Source organism: Thamnophis elegans, chromosome 2, assembly GCF_009769535.1.
Source record: "Thamnophis elegans isolate rThaEle1 chromosome 2, rThaEle1.pri, whole genome shotgun sequence".
NCBI lineage: Eukaryota > Metazoa > Chordata > Lepidosauria > Squamata > Colubridae > Thamnophis > Thamnophis elegans.
In genome coordinates, this window is record NC_045542.1 from 157,051,566 (window position 1) to 157,071,812 (window position 20,247).

The 20,247-nt window shown below is 46.2% G+C and overlaps 1 protein-coding gene across 5 annotated transcripts in view; it reads right to left on the reverse strand.

Annotated features, from left to right (window-relative positions):
* The window catches only part of LOC116504750 (zinc finger protein OZF-like), a 183,981-nt gene that overhangs the window by 7,596 nt on the left and 156,138 nt on the right, over positions 1–20,247 (reverse strand). For 3 of the 5 annotated variants that reach the window (XM_032211970.1, XM_032211969.1, XM_032211967.1), the window contains one exon: positions 8,682–12,573. In XM_032211970.1, coding sequence (XP_032067861.1) covers positions 10,037–12,088 — 2,052 coding nt within the window. In that variant the 5' untranslated portion in view covers positions 12,089–12,573 and the 3' untranslated portion in view covers positions 8,682–10,036. Of the gene's footprint in view, positions 1–8,681; positions 12,574–14,937; positions 15,026–20,247 lie in introns of those variants that run through there. The other 2 variants (XM_032211968.1, XM_032211972.1) reach the window with 2 other exon arrangements.

The following is a 20,247-nucleotide window of genomic DNA, read 5'->3' on the forward strand; positions in this document are numbered from 1 at the left end:
CACTCTGATGGGGCGCAGGAGTTCATGGCTTCCATGACAGCCATGGGCTTGACCCAGGTAATTCGGGGCCCAACCCACTCAGCGGGTCACATGCTCGACCTTGTATTCCTCTCGGAGCAGTGGACTTGTGATCTTGGTTTGAGGGGTAATGAGATCATACCCCTGTCGTGGTCAGACCACTGCCTACTGAGGCTTGACTTCCGGAGACCAAACCCCCACTGTAGGGAGGAGGAACTGACCAGGTGGTTCCGCCCCAGGCAACTTATGGACCCCTTGAGGTTCCAGACGGAGCTTGGGGTTATTCCTGATACTCTCGCCCACAGTCCGGTGGAGACTCTGGTTGCTGCCTGGCACTCGGCAGCATCGGAGTCCCTTGACCGGATTGCGCCACTACGGCCGCTCCGAGGTGGCGGATCCCAGAGGCCTCCTTGGTTTAGATCCTGAAACTCAACCCAGCGATGGTCCGCCAAATTATCCTCCTGTGCCTCGGCTGGATCTGCAAAGGTGGAGTCCAAATCCGACTGAAACCGAGCAACTTTGTCCGCTAAGAACTGGACATAGTCTTCAGCCCTACCCTGCAAGGAGTCCCCCGTATCTCTCCTATTTAGGAGGGAACGGGTTATCCTAAACAGGGCGGCTGGGCGAGACTCAGCGGACGCAACCAAGGTGGCAATATACGATCTTTTTGCTGTCCTAAGTGCCCTGATGTACTCCTTGATGCAAGTTGTTAAGAGTGCTCGGTTCGATTCGGATTTATCGGACCTCCATAGGTGCTCTAGGCGTCTCCTCCGGCGCTTCCTCTCCCGTGCCTGCCAGAAGGGAGCAAAAAAAGAAGCCAGAAACGGATTTCTCCCTCTCGTGAAGGGGGGAGGATCTGGTGCTTTCTCCGCTCCTTTGTTATTGTTCGGGTGATTCATTTGATCTCTTCCTCTTTGGCACCTTCTCGACACCCAGCCAGTTGGCAGAGCGAGGAAGCGGCAGAGGCGACGACGGAGCCTCCAAACTTGTTTATCCCCTTTTATAGTTCCCAGAGCCACAGTTTCGCAAACGCTAGGAGCAAAAGGGACCCCCTCGTTAAAGAGCCGGATGCAGCGAGGTTCAGGCGGACGGCGTTAACGACCGTAGCCCTTCTTCTGCCCTCAGCCCCGAGCCCTTCGGCTTTAAAAAACAAAACCGCTCGGCGACTAAGAGCCTCTCAGATACGGCGGGGCTCGAAGTGCCTCCCGTGAGGAACGGTAGATGCTCTCTCCTCCCCAGCCCCCCAGCTGCACACTTTCCTGTGTGTGTGTCATCTCCCAGATAAAATGCACCGCTTGGGTTGGCCCTGTTAACTGGAGAGAGAAAGGGACGGTGTTTTTTTTTTTTTTAAAAACCAAAATGCTTCGGCAGTGAAGCCCTTTCATAGAGCAAAGCAGAAGAAAGGAGGGTATGTGTGTGTGTGAAAACGGAGTACGGTAGGTCGTTTGGAGCTCTCAAGGCCGCCTCACGCGGCCACTGCTTGCCCTTTTTGTGTCAGCGTCTCACCCCCCCCCAAAAGGAGATTCCCTCGTTCCGTGGCGTTTGTGGCAGCCGAGAGGGTGGAGGACGCCGCTCCTCCTGCCGCACGTGTCGTGTGTGTGTGTGTGTGTGTGTGTGTCGTCCCCCAGATAAAATGCACCACTTGGGTTGGCCCTGTTAACTGGAGAGAGAAAGGGACGGTGTTGTGTGTTTTTTTTTTTTAAACCAAAATGCTTCGGCAGTGAAGCCCTTTCACAGAGCAAAGCAGAAGAAGGGAGTGTGTGTGTGTGTGAAAACAGAGCCACAGCCGCGCTGCCGCCTCCTCCCCTTCCCTTCCTGCCGGACTTCCAAGCCCAGAGAAGGCGAGGAGCTCCAGAATCCGGGCTTCCTCTCACCTCCTGCTTCTTCCTGGTCGCTTCGCCCATAGCCAGGGGCGGGGTTTTCACGAAGGCGTCCCGAAACCCAAGCAGGAAAAGGGAGAAAAGGAGCCCGAGCCGGAAAGCACCAGATCCTCCCCCCTTCACGAGAAGGAGAAAATATCCGTTTCTGGCTTCTTTTTTCGCTCCCTCCCTCCCCTCCGTGCCTGCCACAGTTTTTCGCAAGTTCACGCATCGTTTTAATGTCGGCGGAAGGCTGTCCCAAGAGAGGATGAGCTGTGGCTTAGGTGAAACCGTTAAACTTCTGGTACCTCTACGCGAGCCCATCTCCTGCCCGGAGCTTGTCACGCTTCCCTTCTCTTTATAGGAAGAGTACATTGAAGGGAGGGAAGGAAGGACGCGGGAGAATCGGGATCGTTTGTAGGTGAAGCGTCGGATGCGGCTTTAACGAGGCGGGGGTCCCTTTTGCTCCGAGCGTTCCCCTCCGAGGAAGGGAAGGGGAGGCGGCAAAATAAATAAAGGCAAAACATGCCCTCAATTTACAGCAAGCCCGTGCAGCCCAGCAGCTTTAGGTTTGCCCACAAAGGATTCTTTTTATGTTTCAAAAACATTTTAACCTTTCTCTCCTCTCCCACACTGACGACTAAGAGCCTCTCAGATACGGCGGGGCTCGAAGTGCCTCCCGTGAGGAACGGTAGACGTTCTCTCCTCCCCAGCTCCCCAGCTGCACACTTTCCCAGAGTCCCGGGCCCTTGAGGGTGGGGGTGGGGTGAACCAAAGAGGAAAAAGTGGGGGGGGGGTGAGGAAGCACCGGGGGCTCCGAGGGCGGAAAAAGGGGTTTCCCCGGAGCTTTCAACGGCCTTTAGAGAACTAACCTCACCAGCCAGTACGGTAGGTCGTTTGGAGCTCTCAAGGCCGCCTCACGCGGCCACTGCTTGCCCTTTTTCTGTCAGCGTCTCACACACACCCCCAAAAGGAGATTCCCTAATTGCGTGGCGTTTGTGGCAGCCGAGAACGCGGAGAATGCTGCTCCTCCTGCCGCACGTGTCGTGTGTGTGTGTGTGTGTTTGTGTGTGTGTCGTCCCCCAGATAAAATGCACCACTGGGGTTGGCCCTGTTAACTTGAGAGAGAAAGGGACGGTGTTGTGTTTTTTTTTTTTTAAACCAAAATGCTTCGGCAGTGAAGCCCTTTCACAGAGCAAATCAGAAGAAGGGAGGGGGTGTGTGTGTGAAAACTGAGCCACAGCCGCGCCGCCGCCTCCTCCCCTTCCCTTCCTGCCGGACTTCCAAGCCCAGAGAAGACGAGGAGCTGCAGAATCCGGGCTTCCTCTCACCTCCTGCTTCTTCCTGGTCGCTTCGCCCATAGCCAGGGGTGGGATTTTCAGGAAGGCGTCCCGAAACCCAAGCAGGAAAAGGGAGAAAAGGAGCCCGAGCCGCCGAGCCAGCCCACTGCCGCGAGGAAAGTGGTCGTCCCAAGCTCTCCCCTTAGTTAATCTGTGTAAAATATTTTACGTATACCCCGCCCACTTTTATACCCCGCAGGGGGGCGCTGTGCCTCTCTTACCCGGAAGGTGAAGAATTGTGTGTTTTTCTGGAGGAAGTGGAAAACATTTTGATTTCTGGACTGATTTGTTTTCCTTTTCAATGTTGCTTGTTTTCCTCAATTGTTCAGCGTGCTCATATTGCCATCCTCTTTGTCTATAGGATTCAAATGAAAGTGTATAATTGTGCATAAAATGGTTGCAGAAGATGAGAAAAAAAGAAAAAAGCTTATGTTACAATGAAAAAGCAAACATGCCACAAAGCTACAATAATTTTACATTAATCATGATTCATTTGACACATGGAAGACTACCCAGATCCATTCAATGATGAAATTCGCTTGTTGACTGGGTCAATCAATGAATTCTTAGCAGCGCAAAGGGTTGTTTTCAAATACAGTCCAGTGAAAAAGAAACTACACCCTCTTTGATTTCTATGGTTTTACTTATCAAGACATAATAAATATCATTACAACAGAAAAGAAGAGAATAACAGAATTGGAAGGGACCTTGGAGGTTTTCTAATCCAAGCCCTGCTAAAGCAGGAGACCATATACATGTGATTGTCATTTCTGGTTTGCTTGTAGGGCCGGTTTTTGGCCTCCCGAGGTTTCAGGGAAGCCTCCTGAAGGTTCCAGAGGTTGAAAATCGGAGCTACGGACAAACTGGAAGTTCCCATTTCCTGAACTTCCAGGTTCCCCGTAGGACCATTTTTCACCCTCTGGAGCCTTCAGGGACCTTCAGGAGGCTTCCCTGAAGGCTCCAGAGGGCAAAAACTGTCCGTAGATCCCTTTTTGCCCTCTGGAGGCTTCATCGTACCCATGGGGAACCCGGAAGTCATCATTCCCAAACTTCCGGGTTCCCCATGGTTCCCTTTTCACCCTCCGAAGGTTTCAGGGAAGCTCCTGAAGCCTCCGGAGGGCCTCCGGGGGGGGGGAGGGTGTTTTCACCCTCCCCAGGCTCCTAGAAAGCCTCTGGACCCTGGGGAGGGCGAAAAAACTGTGCCAAATGCGATGGGTGGTTTGCTGGTTGCCTGCACATGCGCGGGGGTGTTCCGCGCATTGAATTATGGGTGTGGGCATGCCCGAACATGATCCCCACTGCTCTACCCCTGCTTTTGGCACGGAGGCCAAAAAAGATTAGCCATCACTGCCGTATACCATTTCAGACAAGTCACTCTCTTGTGTCTTTTGAAAAGCCTCCAATGATGGAGCGTCACAGTGACAGCCAAATACTGCTAATAAAGTGCTCTTGATCAATTGATGTGATTGCTGCTGCAAACTCTGGCCTATCAATTGATCATCAGCATCATAAGACGCAACTTTTTTCCTCAAAAGAGACTGAAAATCTGGGTGCGTCTTATATACCGAATATAGCACTTTTTTGCCTTCTGAAGCCCCGCCCCTCCACCAAAATGGCCATGCATACTCTTGTGGAAGCTTTCAGAGAGCTCTTGGGGGCTGGGGAGGGCAGAAATAAGCAAAAATGGTCCATTTTTGCTCCCCCACCAGCAGCACTCTATAAGGCTATGTATGCAGGTTTTTTGACAAAACATGGGCCCGTTTTCGTTTTTGCCACCCCGGAGCACTCTGCAAGCCCCCCCAAGGCTGTCCTTACCTTTTGTTTGAAAAAAAAGGGCCCATGTTCGTGAAAAATGGACTGTTTTGGGGACGTTTGCATTGTGCAAAAACTTTTCTTTTCCAAAAGCTCTTTAACTGATTGATGAGAATTACATTGATCAAGTGCTGCAGATTGTCAGCTGTTTCCTTCTCCAGCACATGGATAAATACACTTGGATACTACCTACCTACACACACTCTCTCCCTACCTACCTATTGTATTTCTCTCTCTCTATCCCTCTATCTACCTACCTCTCTCCCTACCTATCTACTGTATTTCTCTCTCTTTATCCCTCTACCTACCTACCTACCTACCTACCTACCTACCCAAGGTGGCGCAGTGGTTAAATGCAGCACTGCAGGCTACTGCTAGATCAGCAGGTCAGCGGTTCAAATCTCACCGGCTCAGGGTTGACTCAGCCTTCCATCCTTCCGAGGTGGGTAAAATGAGGACCCAGATTGTTGAGGGCAATATGCTGACTCTCTGTAAACCGCTTAGAGAGGCCTGAAAGGAAAGAGATATAAGTCTACTGCTATTGCTGCTATTGCTATTCTCCCTATTTACTGTATTTCTCTCTCTTTCTATTTCTCTCTATCCGTCTACCTACCTACCTACACTCTCTCCCTACCTACCTACTGTATTTCTCTCTCTCTATCCCTCTATCTACGTACCTCTCTCTCCCTACCTACGTACTGTATTTCGCTCTCTCACGCCATCTACCTACCTACCTATCCACTCTCTCTCTCCCTCTCTCTAACTCTATCTACCTACCTACTTTTTTTTAATCTGCCCCTTCAAAATCTTAGTGTGTCTTATACTCCAAAAAATACGGTACTCGCCAATCTTTTCAAGAGTGGACATCCAAGAAAATTCACCCCAAGGCCAGACGATGCAATGGCGAGAGATTTTTTTAAAAAAAAGGTTATATATCAGACTCTACAGGCTTCAGTTAGCATATTAAATATTAAGATTCATGACAGTGCAATTAGAAAAAATGGAACAACTCTGATTCATTTGGAAGGATTGCTCTTCTCTCTAAAAAGGTCATAGCAACATGGCTGAGATTTGCAAAGTTGCACCTGGACAAACCACAGGACTTCTGGAACACTGTCCTTTGCATAGACCAGACCATAATGCACAGTGACATGTTTGACAAAAATCAAGCACAGCATATCAGCACAAGCAACACATGGCTGTTCAATCTCCCCTGAAAACCCTCCAGTGATGGCAGCACCCACAACCTCTGGAGGGAAGACATTCCCAAAGAATCCACCTTAATTTAAAAGAGACTTTTTCAATCTTTCCACCAGAAGGAAAATTCCAGCCACCAGTTTCACAGCGGGCAGCCCCAGTGGGCTTAAATTCGGGGAGGGAAGGAACTTGCAGCAGCAGCAGCTGAGATGCTTCAGCCCAGTTGCTTCTCTGCTTCCAGGCGGTGGAGGAACCGAAGGGCCCGACTTGCTCCAGGACTCTCCTCCCACCGGCCCTCCACTCACCTTAAAGCTGCTTCGATCCTTCGACTCTGGATTGGGCAGCATACAAATGCTATTAAACTTCAAACTTGGAAGAGCCGCCCTGCACACCTTCCTCCTCCCATGAGTCATCCGGAAGAGGAAGTTCCTCTGCGCTTCTCTCCTCCTATCCTTTCTAGCAATGGTTTAAAACTCCTTTTTTAAACGCAAGCATGGTGTAGATGGCTTTCTAGGCACATATGTTACCTGACCGCCATCTAGCGACAGGAGGTGGAAACGCACACTTGTCCAATCTCCATCAAGGTGTTTGGAAGATGTTTTCAGTGATTCCATGGCAGTAGGTTCTTTTCGATTCCTCGAATCTCACTTTGATCAGTTTCCATCCATTGTATCCTAAAAGGTCCTTAAAAATCCTGTCCTTAGAATTTGGGTGGGGGAAGGGAAATTTTAATCCCATCAACTGGAGCTGAAAGCTTTTTCTTTGTGAATAGGCTGGCCTGGATTTCTTAATGGGCACAAAATCTCTAAAGATACTTTCTGCCTTTGTTAAGATTTTTTTTCTCCATTTCTCCTTTGGGTAAATATAATATTCTGCCTCTCTTTAATATTCCCCAAAACATTTCATTCTCAGGGTGGGTGGGTTTGTGATTGCTTCTCACAGTACACTGACACATAACCATGCCAACTTACAATATCTGTTGTAGCTGTGGTCATTAAGCAAATCACCATGTTCCGTTCAGTGCAATGTACCATGACTGTGACTTACAACTTCCTGTCATTTTTGTTTGTGGGAAGCCAATTGTGAAGGTTCCAAATAGCAATTCCATGACTGTGGAACTCAGCAACTATCGTAATTGCAAGCCAGGGCTGCCCCCAAATAACTGTGATGGCCACAACTTTGAGAAACACTTGTAAGTCTACTTTTTCAGTACCAGTGTAATTGTGAAGGCTGAGTAGTATGTGGTAAGCAAGGAAGGTCTATAAAACTGAACAACCCAAAAAGTGTTCGATAGCTATTATTTAAAAAATCCTAGGTTAAACACAGTTGTGTCAGGATTATAAATGGATAGTGCACCATGGATAGTGTACAAAATCCTATGTTTTGTTTGCTAGGTATGGAAGTTAAAAAAAATCACAGAGGACAGCAGTGGCATTATCAGTTCTATATTGTTTCCAAGAAAAGAACATGTATACAAAATCACAAGTTAACCCTAATATGAAGGAGAACCAGTTTTAAAGCATGTACCACCAATGGAATGAAATCTCGGGAGTGAAGAAATATGTAGTGTAGAAAGTTAGCACCGACTCCTCTCCTAGAATAATGAGGTCTCTTAAATGAGATAATCAAAAAAAATTCCAACATCAAGTTGGTTCCTACCCGTTTTATATCTTTGTAATGTAGTGCACCCACGATATATAAGCTGCAGTTCTGCTTTAGATCAGGGCTGATCAGAGGGCTGCCAATGCTTTTGTGGAATCCAGTGTGCAGAGTGTGTCAAGCTTCAAATGGCATTTTTGGTGTTGCAACTATTATCATTTCTCAGTTTGCAAAAAAAAACTATGGGGCGACAGAAGGGGGAGATAGAACAAAGCTCCAGAAATCGATGCCAGCCATGGGAACCAAGGACGTTTCGGCAGGTTTACCAGAGCCAAAAAAGACTTTCTCACAACAACACTAGAAGTCTCCATTGGACAATGTGTCCTGGCCTAATAGCAGGGAGGGAAAACTTGAATGTTAACTATGTGCATTTGCATGGGAAATAGATCTGCTTTTGCCCTCATTTTTGCCGATATGATGTATTCATTAAAGCTTTGCTGCTTGCTACCTGTGCATAGAGAAAACCTCCCTGTTCCTATGAACAATGTGAAAGAGAAATGTTGGACTGGATTACTGTGAGGAATGGACTTTAGGACAGGATCTATTTTCAAGGAAGATTTTATTCTGGTAAACTGAGCAGAGGTAATTTCCAAAGAGGAATGGGTGATGACAATTTCTCAACGTAGAAAAAGGGGGAAGGTGCATTATATCATTTTTTCTTTTTTTCGACTCCTTTCCTGCTTCTCTGTATCAATTGTTTTAGTTTGTTTTGCATACTTTATTAATTAAAATTTTGAATTAAAAAAAGGAATGTGTATCAAAAAAAGAGTGGGGCAACTTTGATACATTTTTGTATGCACATCTGTATTACCAATCTTTCTTCCAACCTTTTGAAATGCCTTTTGGAAACATTTCTCTCAGCATATATAGACAGTCATCCCCTCTTCCCAAGCCCCGCTTTTCAAGACCTGCTGGTTCTGTGATTTTCCCTCTTTGACCTAATGAAAACTTCTGTGTATGCAAAGTTACAGACGCACAAGACATTTAGCATGGGTGTTCTTGGAAGCATCTCTGGCCAGCACCAATGAAGTTGGCTTCCTTTAATCTCTCACCCACTGAAACTCTTTGATCCTAAATCCTTGGCAGCAACCACTCCAAAAAGATTTTTACAATTTCTACAAAAATAAATATAGGTAATCCTTGGGTTACAAGTGTTCTCTTAGCAAATGTTCAAAGTTACACGATAAGCCCCCCCTTCCCCCCAGCATTTACAAACAAATCCCGAAATTATGAATACTGGAGCACCACGACTGTTGTTCATCCTTACGAACGACCGCAGAGGCTCTGTTATATTCACCCCTATTCTCCCAACCCCAGCTGAGTCTTCACAGGCATTTTGCCTGTGGAGAGTGACTTACCTTGCAAAGATCTCTCTGTTGTGCTTTATTTGCCTGCATTCAGAGGACAGAGGCCTAACGTACCGCGAGATCACACAAGGTCAGTAGTCTTGAGTAATCTCACACTTTAGGGATCTATTCTCTGTGAATTGAGGCATGGACGTTTGCAAATGGAGGGAAGACTTCAGTCTTTCAGGCCTTCCCTCCATTTGCCGTTTCCTTGCCAAGGCCTGCTGGGAGATTGCATTCCCAAAGGGCCTCAGCAGCCCTTTGCAAACTGCCTTTGTTGCCACCAACTGAGCTTGGGAGGAGTGGGGTGTGTCCCTACGAAGTACCTGTTCCTACAGGCAAAGGCTTTTTGCAAAGGGCTGCCAAAGCCTACAGGAACGCAATCCTCAAGTGATTTGCCAATGAGAAAGCAACCCTAAGAAGTCGCGCACAGCCTCTCAGGGCTGCTTTATTGGCGCCAGATGCCTTGTCAAGCTGATCTGGAGCAAGAAAGCAATGACCGTGTGGGCGAAAGCAGGGAGTGATGTCGTTCAATGTAAGAGATTCACTCCCATAACTTCTCAAGTTTCGGATGGAATGGGTAGGATCCACTACATTCGTAACCCAAGAACTACCCATATCCAGCAAGTTCTGCTGCTAATGACCAGGTAGGCATTATCACACTAATATGTTGCCATTTTTTCCTTCCTCCTTCCAGTTTAATGCCATTACATATTTGCCTATAAAAAATTAGGCAAATTCTTTGTACTCAAATTAAATAGTCAATTTCTCAGTTGGATTTACAGAGGGACTTTAGAAATGAAATTCAAATCTTTTCTACACTCATCACTTGGGGCCTCATGTGAATTTTCTTGTGTGCAATAAGGGTGGAATTTCTCCTGAAGCACCATCCACATTCGGCACACTCAAATGGTTTCTCCCCTGTGTGTATAAGCATATGATTTAGAAGGGTAGTCCTAATACTGAAATCTTTCCCACAGTCTGGACACTCAAATGGTTTCTCTCCTGTGTGAGTTCTCTGGTGTGTCACCAGGCTGGAACTCTGACTGAAACTTTTTCCGCAATCAGAACATTCAAAGGGTTTTTCTCCTGTGTGAGTTCTCTGGTGTTTCACCAGGTTGGAATTGTGACTAAAACTTTTACCACAATCAGGACACTCAAAGGGTTTCTCCCCTGTGTGAGTCCTTTGGTGTATCACCAGCCTGGAATTGTGACTAAAACCTTTACCACAATCAGGACACTCAAAGGGTTTCTCCCCTGTGTGAGTTCTCTGGTGTGCCAACAGGTGGGAATTGTGACTAAAACCTTTACCACGATCAGGACATTCAAAGGGTTTCTCTCCTGTGTGAGTCCTTTGGTGTGCCAACAGGTTGGAATTCTGACTAAATCTTTTACCACAATCAGGACATTGAAAGGGTTTCTCTCCTGTGTGAGTCCTTTGGTGTGCCAACAGGTGGGAATTCTGACTAAATCTTTTACCACAATAAGGACATTGAAAGGGTTTCTCTCCTTTGTGAGTCCTCTGGTGTTTCACCAGGCTGGAATTGTGACTAAAACCTTTACCACAATCAGAACATTCAAAGGGTTTCTCTCCTGTGTGAGTCCTCTGGTGTGTCACCAGGCTGAAATTTTGACTAAATCTTTTACCACAATCAGGACATTGAAAGGGTTTCTCTCCTGTGTGAGTCCTTTGGTGTGCCAACAGGTTGGAATTCTGACTAAATCTTTTACCACAATAAGGACATTGAAAGGGTTTCTCTCCTTTGTGAGTCCTCTGGTGTTTCACCAGGCTGGAATTGTGACTAAAACCTTTACCACAATCAGAACATTCAAAGGGTTTCTCTCCTGTGTGAGTCCTCTGGTGTGTCACCAGGCTGAAATTTTGACTAAAACTTTTTCCACAATCAGGACATTGAAAGGGTTTCTCTGTTGTGTGAGTCCCTTGGTGTTTCACCAGGTTGGAAAGCTGACTAAAACTTTTCCCACAATCAGGACATTGAAAGGGTTTCTCTCCTGTATGAGTGCTCTGGTGTAAAACGAGATGAGAATTTCGACTGAAACTTTTCCCACAATCAGGACACTCAAAGGGTTTCTCGCCTGTGTGACTCCTCCTGTGTATCACCAGGTTACAATTGTTACTGAAGCTTTTCCCACAATCAGGACATTCAAAGGGTTTCTCTCCTGTGTGACTCCTCCTGTGTATCACCAGGTTAGAATTGTTACTGAAGCTTTTCCCACAATCAGGACATTTAAAGGGCTTTTCTCCTGTATGAGTCCTCTGGTGTATCACCAAGCTGGAATTGTGACTAAAACTTTTACCACAATCACGACACTCAAAGGGTTTCTCTCCTGTGTGAGTCCTTTGGTGTGTCACCAGGTTGGAACTAGTACTGAAACTTTTCCCACAATCAGGACATTGAAAGGGTTTCTCTCCTGTGTGAGTCCTTTGGTGTGTCACCAGGTTGGAATTAGTACTGAAACTTTTCCCACAATCAGGACATTGAAAGGGTTTCTCTCCTGTGTGAGTGCTCTGGTGTAAAACGAGATGAGAATTTTGACTGAAACTTTTCCCACAATCAGGACACTCAAAGTGTTTCTCTCCTGCGTGAGTTCTCTGGTGTGTAACCAGGCTGGATTTATCACAGAAACATTTCCCACATTCAGGACATTCAAACAATTTCTCCTTGGTGTGAGTCCACGTTGCCATACTTGCTAAAGCATTTATCGCATTGGGAGCACTTTTAGGGCTTCTGTCCTGTGTGGGTCCTTCCATGAAACAAAACGGAGTTGTTGTGACCAAAGGTTTTGCTACATTCAGAGTATTCGTATGGCTTTTCTCCAGTCTGGATCCTCTCATGCATAATCAACTATGATTTGCAAGTTGTATCTTTCACACAACTGGCACGTCTAAGGAGCTTTTCCACAACTCATATTCCCGAAGACATTAAAAATATGGATGGTCCCTTGTTTGGTGGTGTTTTGTTTCAAGCCGTTTTCTTCCTCCCAGAGCAATGCTTGTCACACTGTCTGCTCTACGTGGTTTTCCAATTGTCCTTTTCCTCCCCAGTAACTTCCAGATATTTCCCTCTTTTGCTGAATGGAAAAATAATCTCCCTTGACCATTCATGTAATATATGCTTGAATTCACACTCTCCGTTTCCCAGCTAGAAATCTCTTCTAGATTTTCTCTCGTTTCTCTCTCACCTGCGGAGGAAGTTGGAGAATTGTGTGGCTCTCTGAAGGAAATGGAAAACACTTTGATATCTAGACTGATTTGTTTTCCTTTTCAATGTTGCTTGTTATCCTCAGTGTCCAGAATGCTCCTATTGCTATCTTCTTTGTCTATAAGATTCAAATAAAAGTATATCGTTAATTGTGCATAAAATGGTTGCAAATGGTACAAGAGAAACAGAGAGAGACAGAGAGAGACAGAGATTGTGTGTGTGTGTGTGTTTGTGTTTTTATGGGAGAAAGAGCGATCTTCCGCCAGGGCACCCAGGTTGCTGGGAGTGAGGCAGTGGGAGTGGAGTACGAATCAAGGCGGAGAGTAGGTATGGAGCTTCCCCCCCCAATCCCTGTACCAGCTTAACTGGGTGCCCCGCCAGCAAAGCACCGAAGCGCTGCAACTTCTGCCGCAGCAAGACAGAGAGAGAGAGAGGAAGGGTGCTCTCCAAACTCTGTTTGTGTTTGTGTATGAGAGAGAGTGCGGATCCCTGCTTCAGTCGGGGCATTCAAGTTGCTGGCAGCGGCAGCGGGGAGGGGGGGGGCAGGAGCCACCTGAGTAGCTGTTTTTCTCCTTGTTCTCCTCCCCACTCAAGCAGTGACAGGCTTTATGGGACAACAGGGCATCTCATTTCTCCCCCTGCACGGCGAACACTAGCTTCAGTCATGGTATTCAAGCTACTGCTGGCGGTAGCCATGATTGCCCCCTTCCCAGCCCAGCCAGCACTGCATGACCTGCTCACTCCCTGCCCAGCCAGAACAAAGCATCACCGTTCTTCTCCTTCTCATCGTCCTCCCCGCCCACGTAGCAGCAGGGTCTGTGGGACACGGTCTCATTCCTACTAACTAATTTTTACTACGTCCTGATACATGACTCATGATACATGACTCAGATTATACGTTTGCAGACAAATACACTCAGAGAGAAATAAAAATACACACATCTACAATAGGGAGATAATCCATGCCTTTCAAGCCTGAAAAAATAATTAAAATTGTTACAGTCAAACCTTCTGCACAAATGTTAATCGGGAACCTGATGAATTTGATGATTGCTCATGTTTTCAGATGGCAAGGCTGAAGTTCAGGCCTCAACAGGCTTCTGGGGCCATGGAAACTTTCATTGGAAAGTTTTTGTTCAGATAAATAAAAGCATTGGCTTCTCAACAGACACACTTGGACTCTGTCTTTTATTTTACTGAGCCACACCTGTCAATCTACATGACACTAACTTTATAGATTTGGGGGCTTTAATGGATGAAATGATGCCGAAAGGCTCTGCAAGATTTGAAGCAACAGCTGAAGCCATGAGCTCAAAGTAAGGGGAGTAAATACTTTCCACAACCCCTTTGGTGACAACCCAATTGAAGTAGTTTTCACTTACTGACTGCAGCTGGGCCTGGAATCTGTGTCACTAAGCGACCCAATCATGAAGCATGATGTCACAGGACAGAGCCAAGTTACATCTGCACCTTTAATGCATTTTAATATGTATGTATCTTTTATGTCTCTAAGCCCCTCCATAGTTATGTCATGGTAAGGTTGGTGGCCAATAAATTTTATAAATGAGTACAGCTGAATAATAAAAACATTCCAAACGTTCATTTTTTAAGACATGTGCTGTGTTAAGCACAGTTGAAGCTGGTGAATACAGGGATGGGGGCACCAATAGGAAACACAGTGCTTGTTAGTTAGAAATGGAAGTAAAAAAAAAAAACGCAGAAAAGACCAGAGGAACATTAGTCCGACCTTGTTGCCCAGAAAACATCAGGTCCATAACAGAATAATTGAGTTTGGAGGGACCTTGGAGGTCTTCTAGTCCATCCTCTGTTCAGGCAGGGGACCCCATTCGATTCTGAACAATTGGCTGTGTTAAATATTCATGAGCCATGTAAAATAGGCTCAGATAGTTAATGTTGCTTCAGCACCTTCTCGGAGGCCAGCAACAGCCTCCTGCGTCCTGATTGGCCAGGACGCAGCAGGAGGCTGTTGCCGGCCGAAAGTTACCTTTAATTGGACCAGGGACTTGACAGCAGTTGCTGTCCTATTGGCTGTCTAGTTAATATAAATACCTTGGCGCGCACCGCGGCCATTTGAATCGCTGTCATAAGTTGCCTGTTAATAAAGAAGTTGTTGTTGCTCACCCTGGTGTCGCGTCCCTCCTTCCAGAATTCAATAGGCTGTCCAATCTCCTCTTAAAACCCTCCAGTGAAGGGAGCACCCACAACCTCTGGAGGGAAGCCATTCCCAAAGAATCCTCCTTAATTTAAGAGAGATTTTTAAAATCTTCCCAGCAGGAGGAAAATTGCAGCCACCAGTTTCACAGCATGCAGCCCCAGTGGGCTTAAATTCGGGGAGGGAAGGAACCTGCAGCAGCAGCAGCTGAGATGCTTCAGCCCAGTTGCTTCTCTGCTTCCTGGCCGTGGAGGGAACTGAACAACCCGACTTGCTCCAGGACTCTCCTCCCACCCGCCCTCAACTCACCTTCCAGCTGCTGCTTCGATCCTGGGAAGAGCACAAAAGTCGCTCTGCACACCTCCTTCCTCCCATAAGCGATCCAAGAGGAAGTTCCCCTGAGCTTCTTCTCTACTCTCATTCTTTCTAGCAATGATGTACTCGATGGTTGCAAACTCTTTTTTTTTTTAAAGCTGAAGCACGGCTGACACTACTGAATTGATGCCTTTCTAGGCACAGGTGTTGCTTGACCGCCCTCAAGCGACAGGAGGTGGGAAAACATGCTTGTCCAACCTCCACCAAGGCGTTATGGAAGATGTTGTAGTGATTATATGGCAGCCGGGCTTTTTCGATTCCTAGCGACCGACCTTTGCAACTGAGCCCCGTGAAGTAGTGACACGTGACGCTACTTAGCTTCGTTTTTAGTGCCTTTGGGTCAGTCTGTAATGTCTGTCCTTGCTGTTTCCCTGGCAAGGGTTTTTGGAGTGGTTTCCTCACTTTCCTGCTTCCTAAACTTGAGAGGACTGGCTAAAGTTCAACAGATGGTTTTGCTCTTCAGGTGGGACTGGAACTGAGTGTTTCTCTGTCTCTAACCTGGTGCCTTCACCACTACACCATTTTTTTCTACGTGTTTCACTTTTCTTCTTTATAACTGCTATTCTAATAGAAAATCCTTCATAAAAGTTATTGCATTACATTCTTGATTAAAATATCTTTTCATTGATATATAATTTTATGGTATTAACCATAAAATAAAAACCATAACCCCAAAATATGTTATTAGCCATCAAACCTCAAAAATACACTTTTCCCAAAAGATTTCCACAATTTTGGCCACTACTGTAGGTTGTGATCTACCTTATCAAATGCTTTACTGAAATCTAAGTATATGATATCCACAGCATTTTGCTGGTCCACTAATTAGTCATTTTGTCAAACAATTAAATAAGGTTTGTTTGGCATAATGTTTTAAATCAACCCTGCTGGTTACTGGTTATGATTTTGTTTCCTTCCATGTGTTCACAGATTTGTTGTCTGGATATGTTTTCCAAGATGTTATCAGGTATTAATGTCAGGCTGATCTGTCTGTAATTTCCTGGATTTGTTTCCCCCCCACTTTTTTTTGAAGATGGTGTTAAATGGAAAAAGGTTTCCTCTGCGGGTTCAGATTTCTGGCTGGGAGAGCATCACTGGCTGAGTGAATGAATTTAGGATCGAAGCAAGCTGCATTTGAAAACAGGTTGTCTTTATTATTTCAGGAAAGCAAGACTGTCAGTGATGTAGACCAGCGTTCCTAGTTGAGCTGACCCCATCAAACAATAAGTGTATATTTTTTATACCATTTTCCTCCTTGAAGTCCTTTTGTTTTCTTTGTACTATTATTTGATCAGCCCCCAGTAGATGTCAGCATTACAAAGAGATAGATAGCTCTATTTGTTTGTGTCCCTTTGCTAAGGGTTCTAATCCTATCTTGCGTTTTGTTATTCCTCTGCCCTAAAGTACTTCCCATGGGGCAGGGATGAGCTCTAGTGTCTTCTACTGTATTTCCTATTTTTACATCTTCGCCCTGAGCTAATCAGTCTGTTGTCACTCTGATCTTTTCCTCTCTTAAGGTAACTTCTTCCTGCACTTCCTAGGTCTTTTGTATTATTTTGTACTCTGCAGCTATTTCTAATTGTCCGGATATCCGGTAATTATTCTCGGGAGGTTTGTTAATGTATCCTGGCTTTGTTATTCTAGTGACTTCCAGTTTGGTTATGGGCTGTACTGGTCTTCCTAAAGCAACACTGTCTTGGTGAAGTTCCCTTCCCACAGAGGTTAAAAAAATCACAGAAGACAGCAGTGGCATCATCAGTTCCATATTGTTTCCAAGTGAAGAAAGTTAGCAACACCCCCCCCCCCTTTAGAAGAATGATATATGTTAGGAAATATTAAAAAGGTAGAATATTATATTTTCCCTAAAGGAGAAACATGTTTATAAAGATTCTCAAAGCCTCAGCTCTCTGCCCCAAGGAGAAACAAAGGGCCAACTTTTAGAAATGAATATTTGGTAATCCATTCAAGACAGGAATAGAACCCCAAGGAAGTCAGCATCTAGGATTAATTACATTTGCTAAACAAGATTAAAAACCCCAAATCATTGCTGGTCTTTGGGAGACCAACTACCATATTTTTCAAAGTATAAGAAGCACCTAATTCCCCTCAAAAAAGAGGGTGAAAATATGGGTGCGTCATACACTGAATACAGCCTCTGGAAACCCCACCCCTTTTGCAAAAATAGCCATGCATAGTCTTTAGGAGGCATCCAGAGTGCTGCTGGGGGCTGGAGAGAGGAAAAATGAGGAAAAATGGGCTATTTTTTGCCTCTTTTTGTGCTCCCCCAGCCCCCAGGAGCACTCTATAACCCTCCTAAAGGCTATGCATGCTCCCCGCTTTTTTTTTTTTTTTTAACAAAAAATGGACCTGTTTTCGCAAAAAAAAAAAACCGGCCATTTTTGGGAGGTCTGCAGAGTGCAATTTTTTGTTTAAAAAAAAAAGCCTCTTCAAAATCTTGGTGCGTCTTATACACCAGTGCGTCTTGTACTCTGAAAAATATGGTAATTAAAATCAAATAACAAAATACACAAAACAAGCCTCCAAATTTCAAAATGCTGTAGAAGAAACTGTATGAAAGTCCATGTGCTCATCAAACCAAGTGTTCAGCTACCCAGAATCACACATGTTTGATGGTTCTGCTTCACTATTAAAACCATCTTTCCAATCAGCGTCTATGTTTCCAGTGTCTTTCTCCCCACATGGAACTGAATCCAGATGGACATTTCTTACAACACAAGAAAAGAGCATGCCCATAAAATAACAAAACAACCCTAATATAAAGGAGAACCAGTTTTAAAGCATGCACCGCCAATGGAATAAAATTTGGGGAGTGAAGGAATATGTCCTGGAGAAACTTAGCCCCCACTCCTCTCCTAGAAGAAATATTTAAAAGTCAGAATATTATATTTCCCTACAGGGGGAAAGCATCCCCTACACTCTTTGATAGCCCTCAGATGATGTCAGCACTTACAAAGAGATAGATAGCTCTATTCATAAGCAAATACTGTCAACCCTGAAGCTGATCCGGTTGAAGCCATTTTGAGGCATCAGTGCTGCCGCATTAGCGCAAGGAAGTAGGAGGGGGGATTAGAGATAGCTGGGATGGTGTAGTCATAATAAAATATTTTCTCCTGAGAACCAAGAATGTTCTCATACCTGGCCAGATAAAGTAGGAGTGATGTCACCAGACAAGCGGACGCTGCAGTGATTGGGGTATATGACTGTTTGGGATTGAGAGGAAAACTTTTAATTAGGTGAAAACAAGGGGTCCCTCAGAGTTGGTTTTAACCAGATTTGTGCCAATTTGATATTTCCAATAAAGATATTCTTTTAGGAATTTACCTGCCTCTGAGGTTTGCTTGCGATGGATCTATTACTCGGAACCCTGGCATTAAACCAATTCTTCACTAAAATGTCAGGAAACTTTTTGCTCCATTTGGAGCTTCTTATTTGGGGTCCTGAGCCCCAACCGCTTAGCCGGCCTACCAGGCAGCAGGAAGACTCGGGAAAGATGGAGGAGATGGCAGGCACTTATGGAGCTTGTGCAGGGGTTGCTGAAAGCCTACAGTAACCCTCCTTGCCCCAGCAGGTGACTGCCGTGCTTCCCTGCCTTCCACATTGCCTTACTGGCGGTCCTCCATGCCTGCTTGCCTTCTGAGGTCGGCGTCCAGCCCAACCTGGCCAGTCATTGGGCAGACAGCTCTTGGTGGAAATGCAGACCCTGTGCTGGAGCTGAGAGGGGTGGCGGAGATCCTGTGGGAGGGCAAGCAGACATACCGAGGCTGTTGCACATGCACCCGCTCCATTTCTGCAAAGGCAGAGTCCCGCCCGTCTCTGCTGCAGGTCAATCCAAAGAGGGGAGGAGGATGCTGCAGAAAAGGCTGCCTTCCACCCGGGCCCCGTGTGCTTCTCATGCCAGTTCAGCAGGGCTTCACGGGGATTGAGGGCAGGAGCGGTTTGGCACGGTTGTTCCCCGGGCAGCAAAGCAGACCAAATCAAAAAGGATGAAGGGGATCTTCGGTGGAGCTCGTCAAGGGAACAACCCCTGGCTTATTGAGTCTAACCATAGTTGATGGACCTTTCCTTGAGGTGGAGGGTAGACCCAAATTGTGCCCCACTGTAAGCATCTCTCAGCCGTTGTATGCACGGAAAACCCTTGCACAGTAAAGAAAAAGTTCCCAAGAGTGCAAGAATTTGTTAATTGCAGCAAAGGGAAGGGACTCGGAGCCAGCTTGGAAGGGAGCTGCAGCAGCATGCCTGTCCCTTTCAGGTAATTTGACCTCCGGGAGGGATGTGGCCAGGGGGGACCATAAAGGGAGCAGCAGCTTCACTGTGAATGAAGGGGAAAAAGTTAGGCTTCTCTCTGTCACAGCATTCAACGCTAAGTGCTGCAGCAGATAGAATCCAATTTTTTTCTCTCCCTCCATTCACAGCAGAGCTGCTACAGCCTCCCCCCCCCCCACATGTTAACCAGTTTTGGGGCTACTCTGTCCTGCAGTATTTGGGTGGGAGGGTCCTCTGTTTGGGGGGAGAATTTGGTTGGAAAAACGTTAAGGGGCGGGCAACCTTGGAGGGCCTGTTCATCATTCCCCTTTTCCTCTCAGCCCTGCAAAAGCAGAAATCTCTGGTTTCAGTCTGCAGCCATCACCACCCTCAGCACGGTCAATAACATAGAGGGTGAAGAAGTAGAGTGGGTGACCCAGCTCCATGACATGGGGAGCTCGAAGACATAGATGACTTCCTGCAGGAACTAAGGTTGAGATTTGTGGACTCGGCCCACGGTCATTAAGCAGAAGTGGAGATGAAGGTGATTAAGCAAAATAACCACCCAGCTAAAGAGTATGTTGTGGAGTTTTGGAGGCTTGCGGCACTGGCCCAAACACTTCCTGGTCCACTACTTCAGGGACGGTCTGGACCAGGAGCTGCGCAATGCCAGTGTCAACTTCTAAAGCATTGCCATAACTATTATCATGGCATGGAAGGGGAAATTCCATGCATGGCTTCGGCCGGAGTCAGGTCTCATGTCTACAGCCTAGTTGGAGAATATGTATTATGATGCAGGACAGAAGGGAGGAGATACAGGGGGTAAAGTTCAAACGCAATTAAACGAAAGCAGTTTCGGCTCCACAGGAGTCCACGCCAGAATGTCGATCCTAATAAATGATTGGGTTTCTTTTCAACTTTGTCTGGAGGCTCATAAATGATTAGGTCGTCTTCTGGAAACTTCACAGAGGGACGAAACTG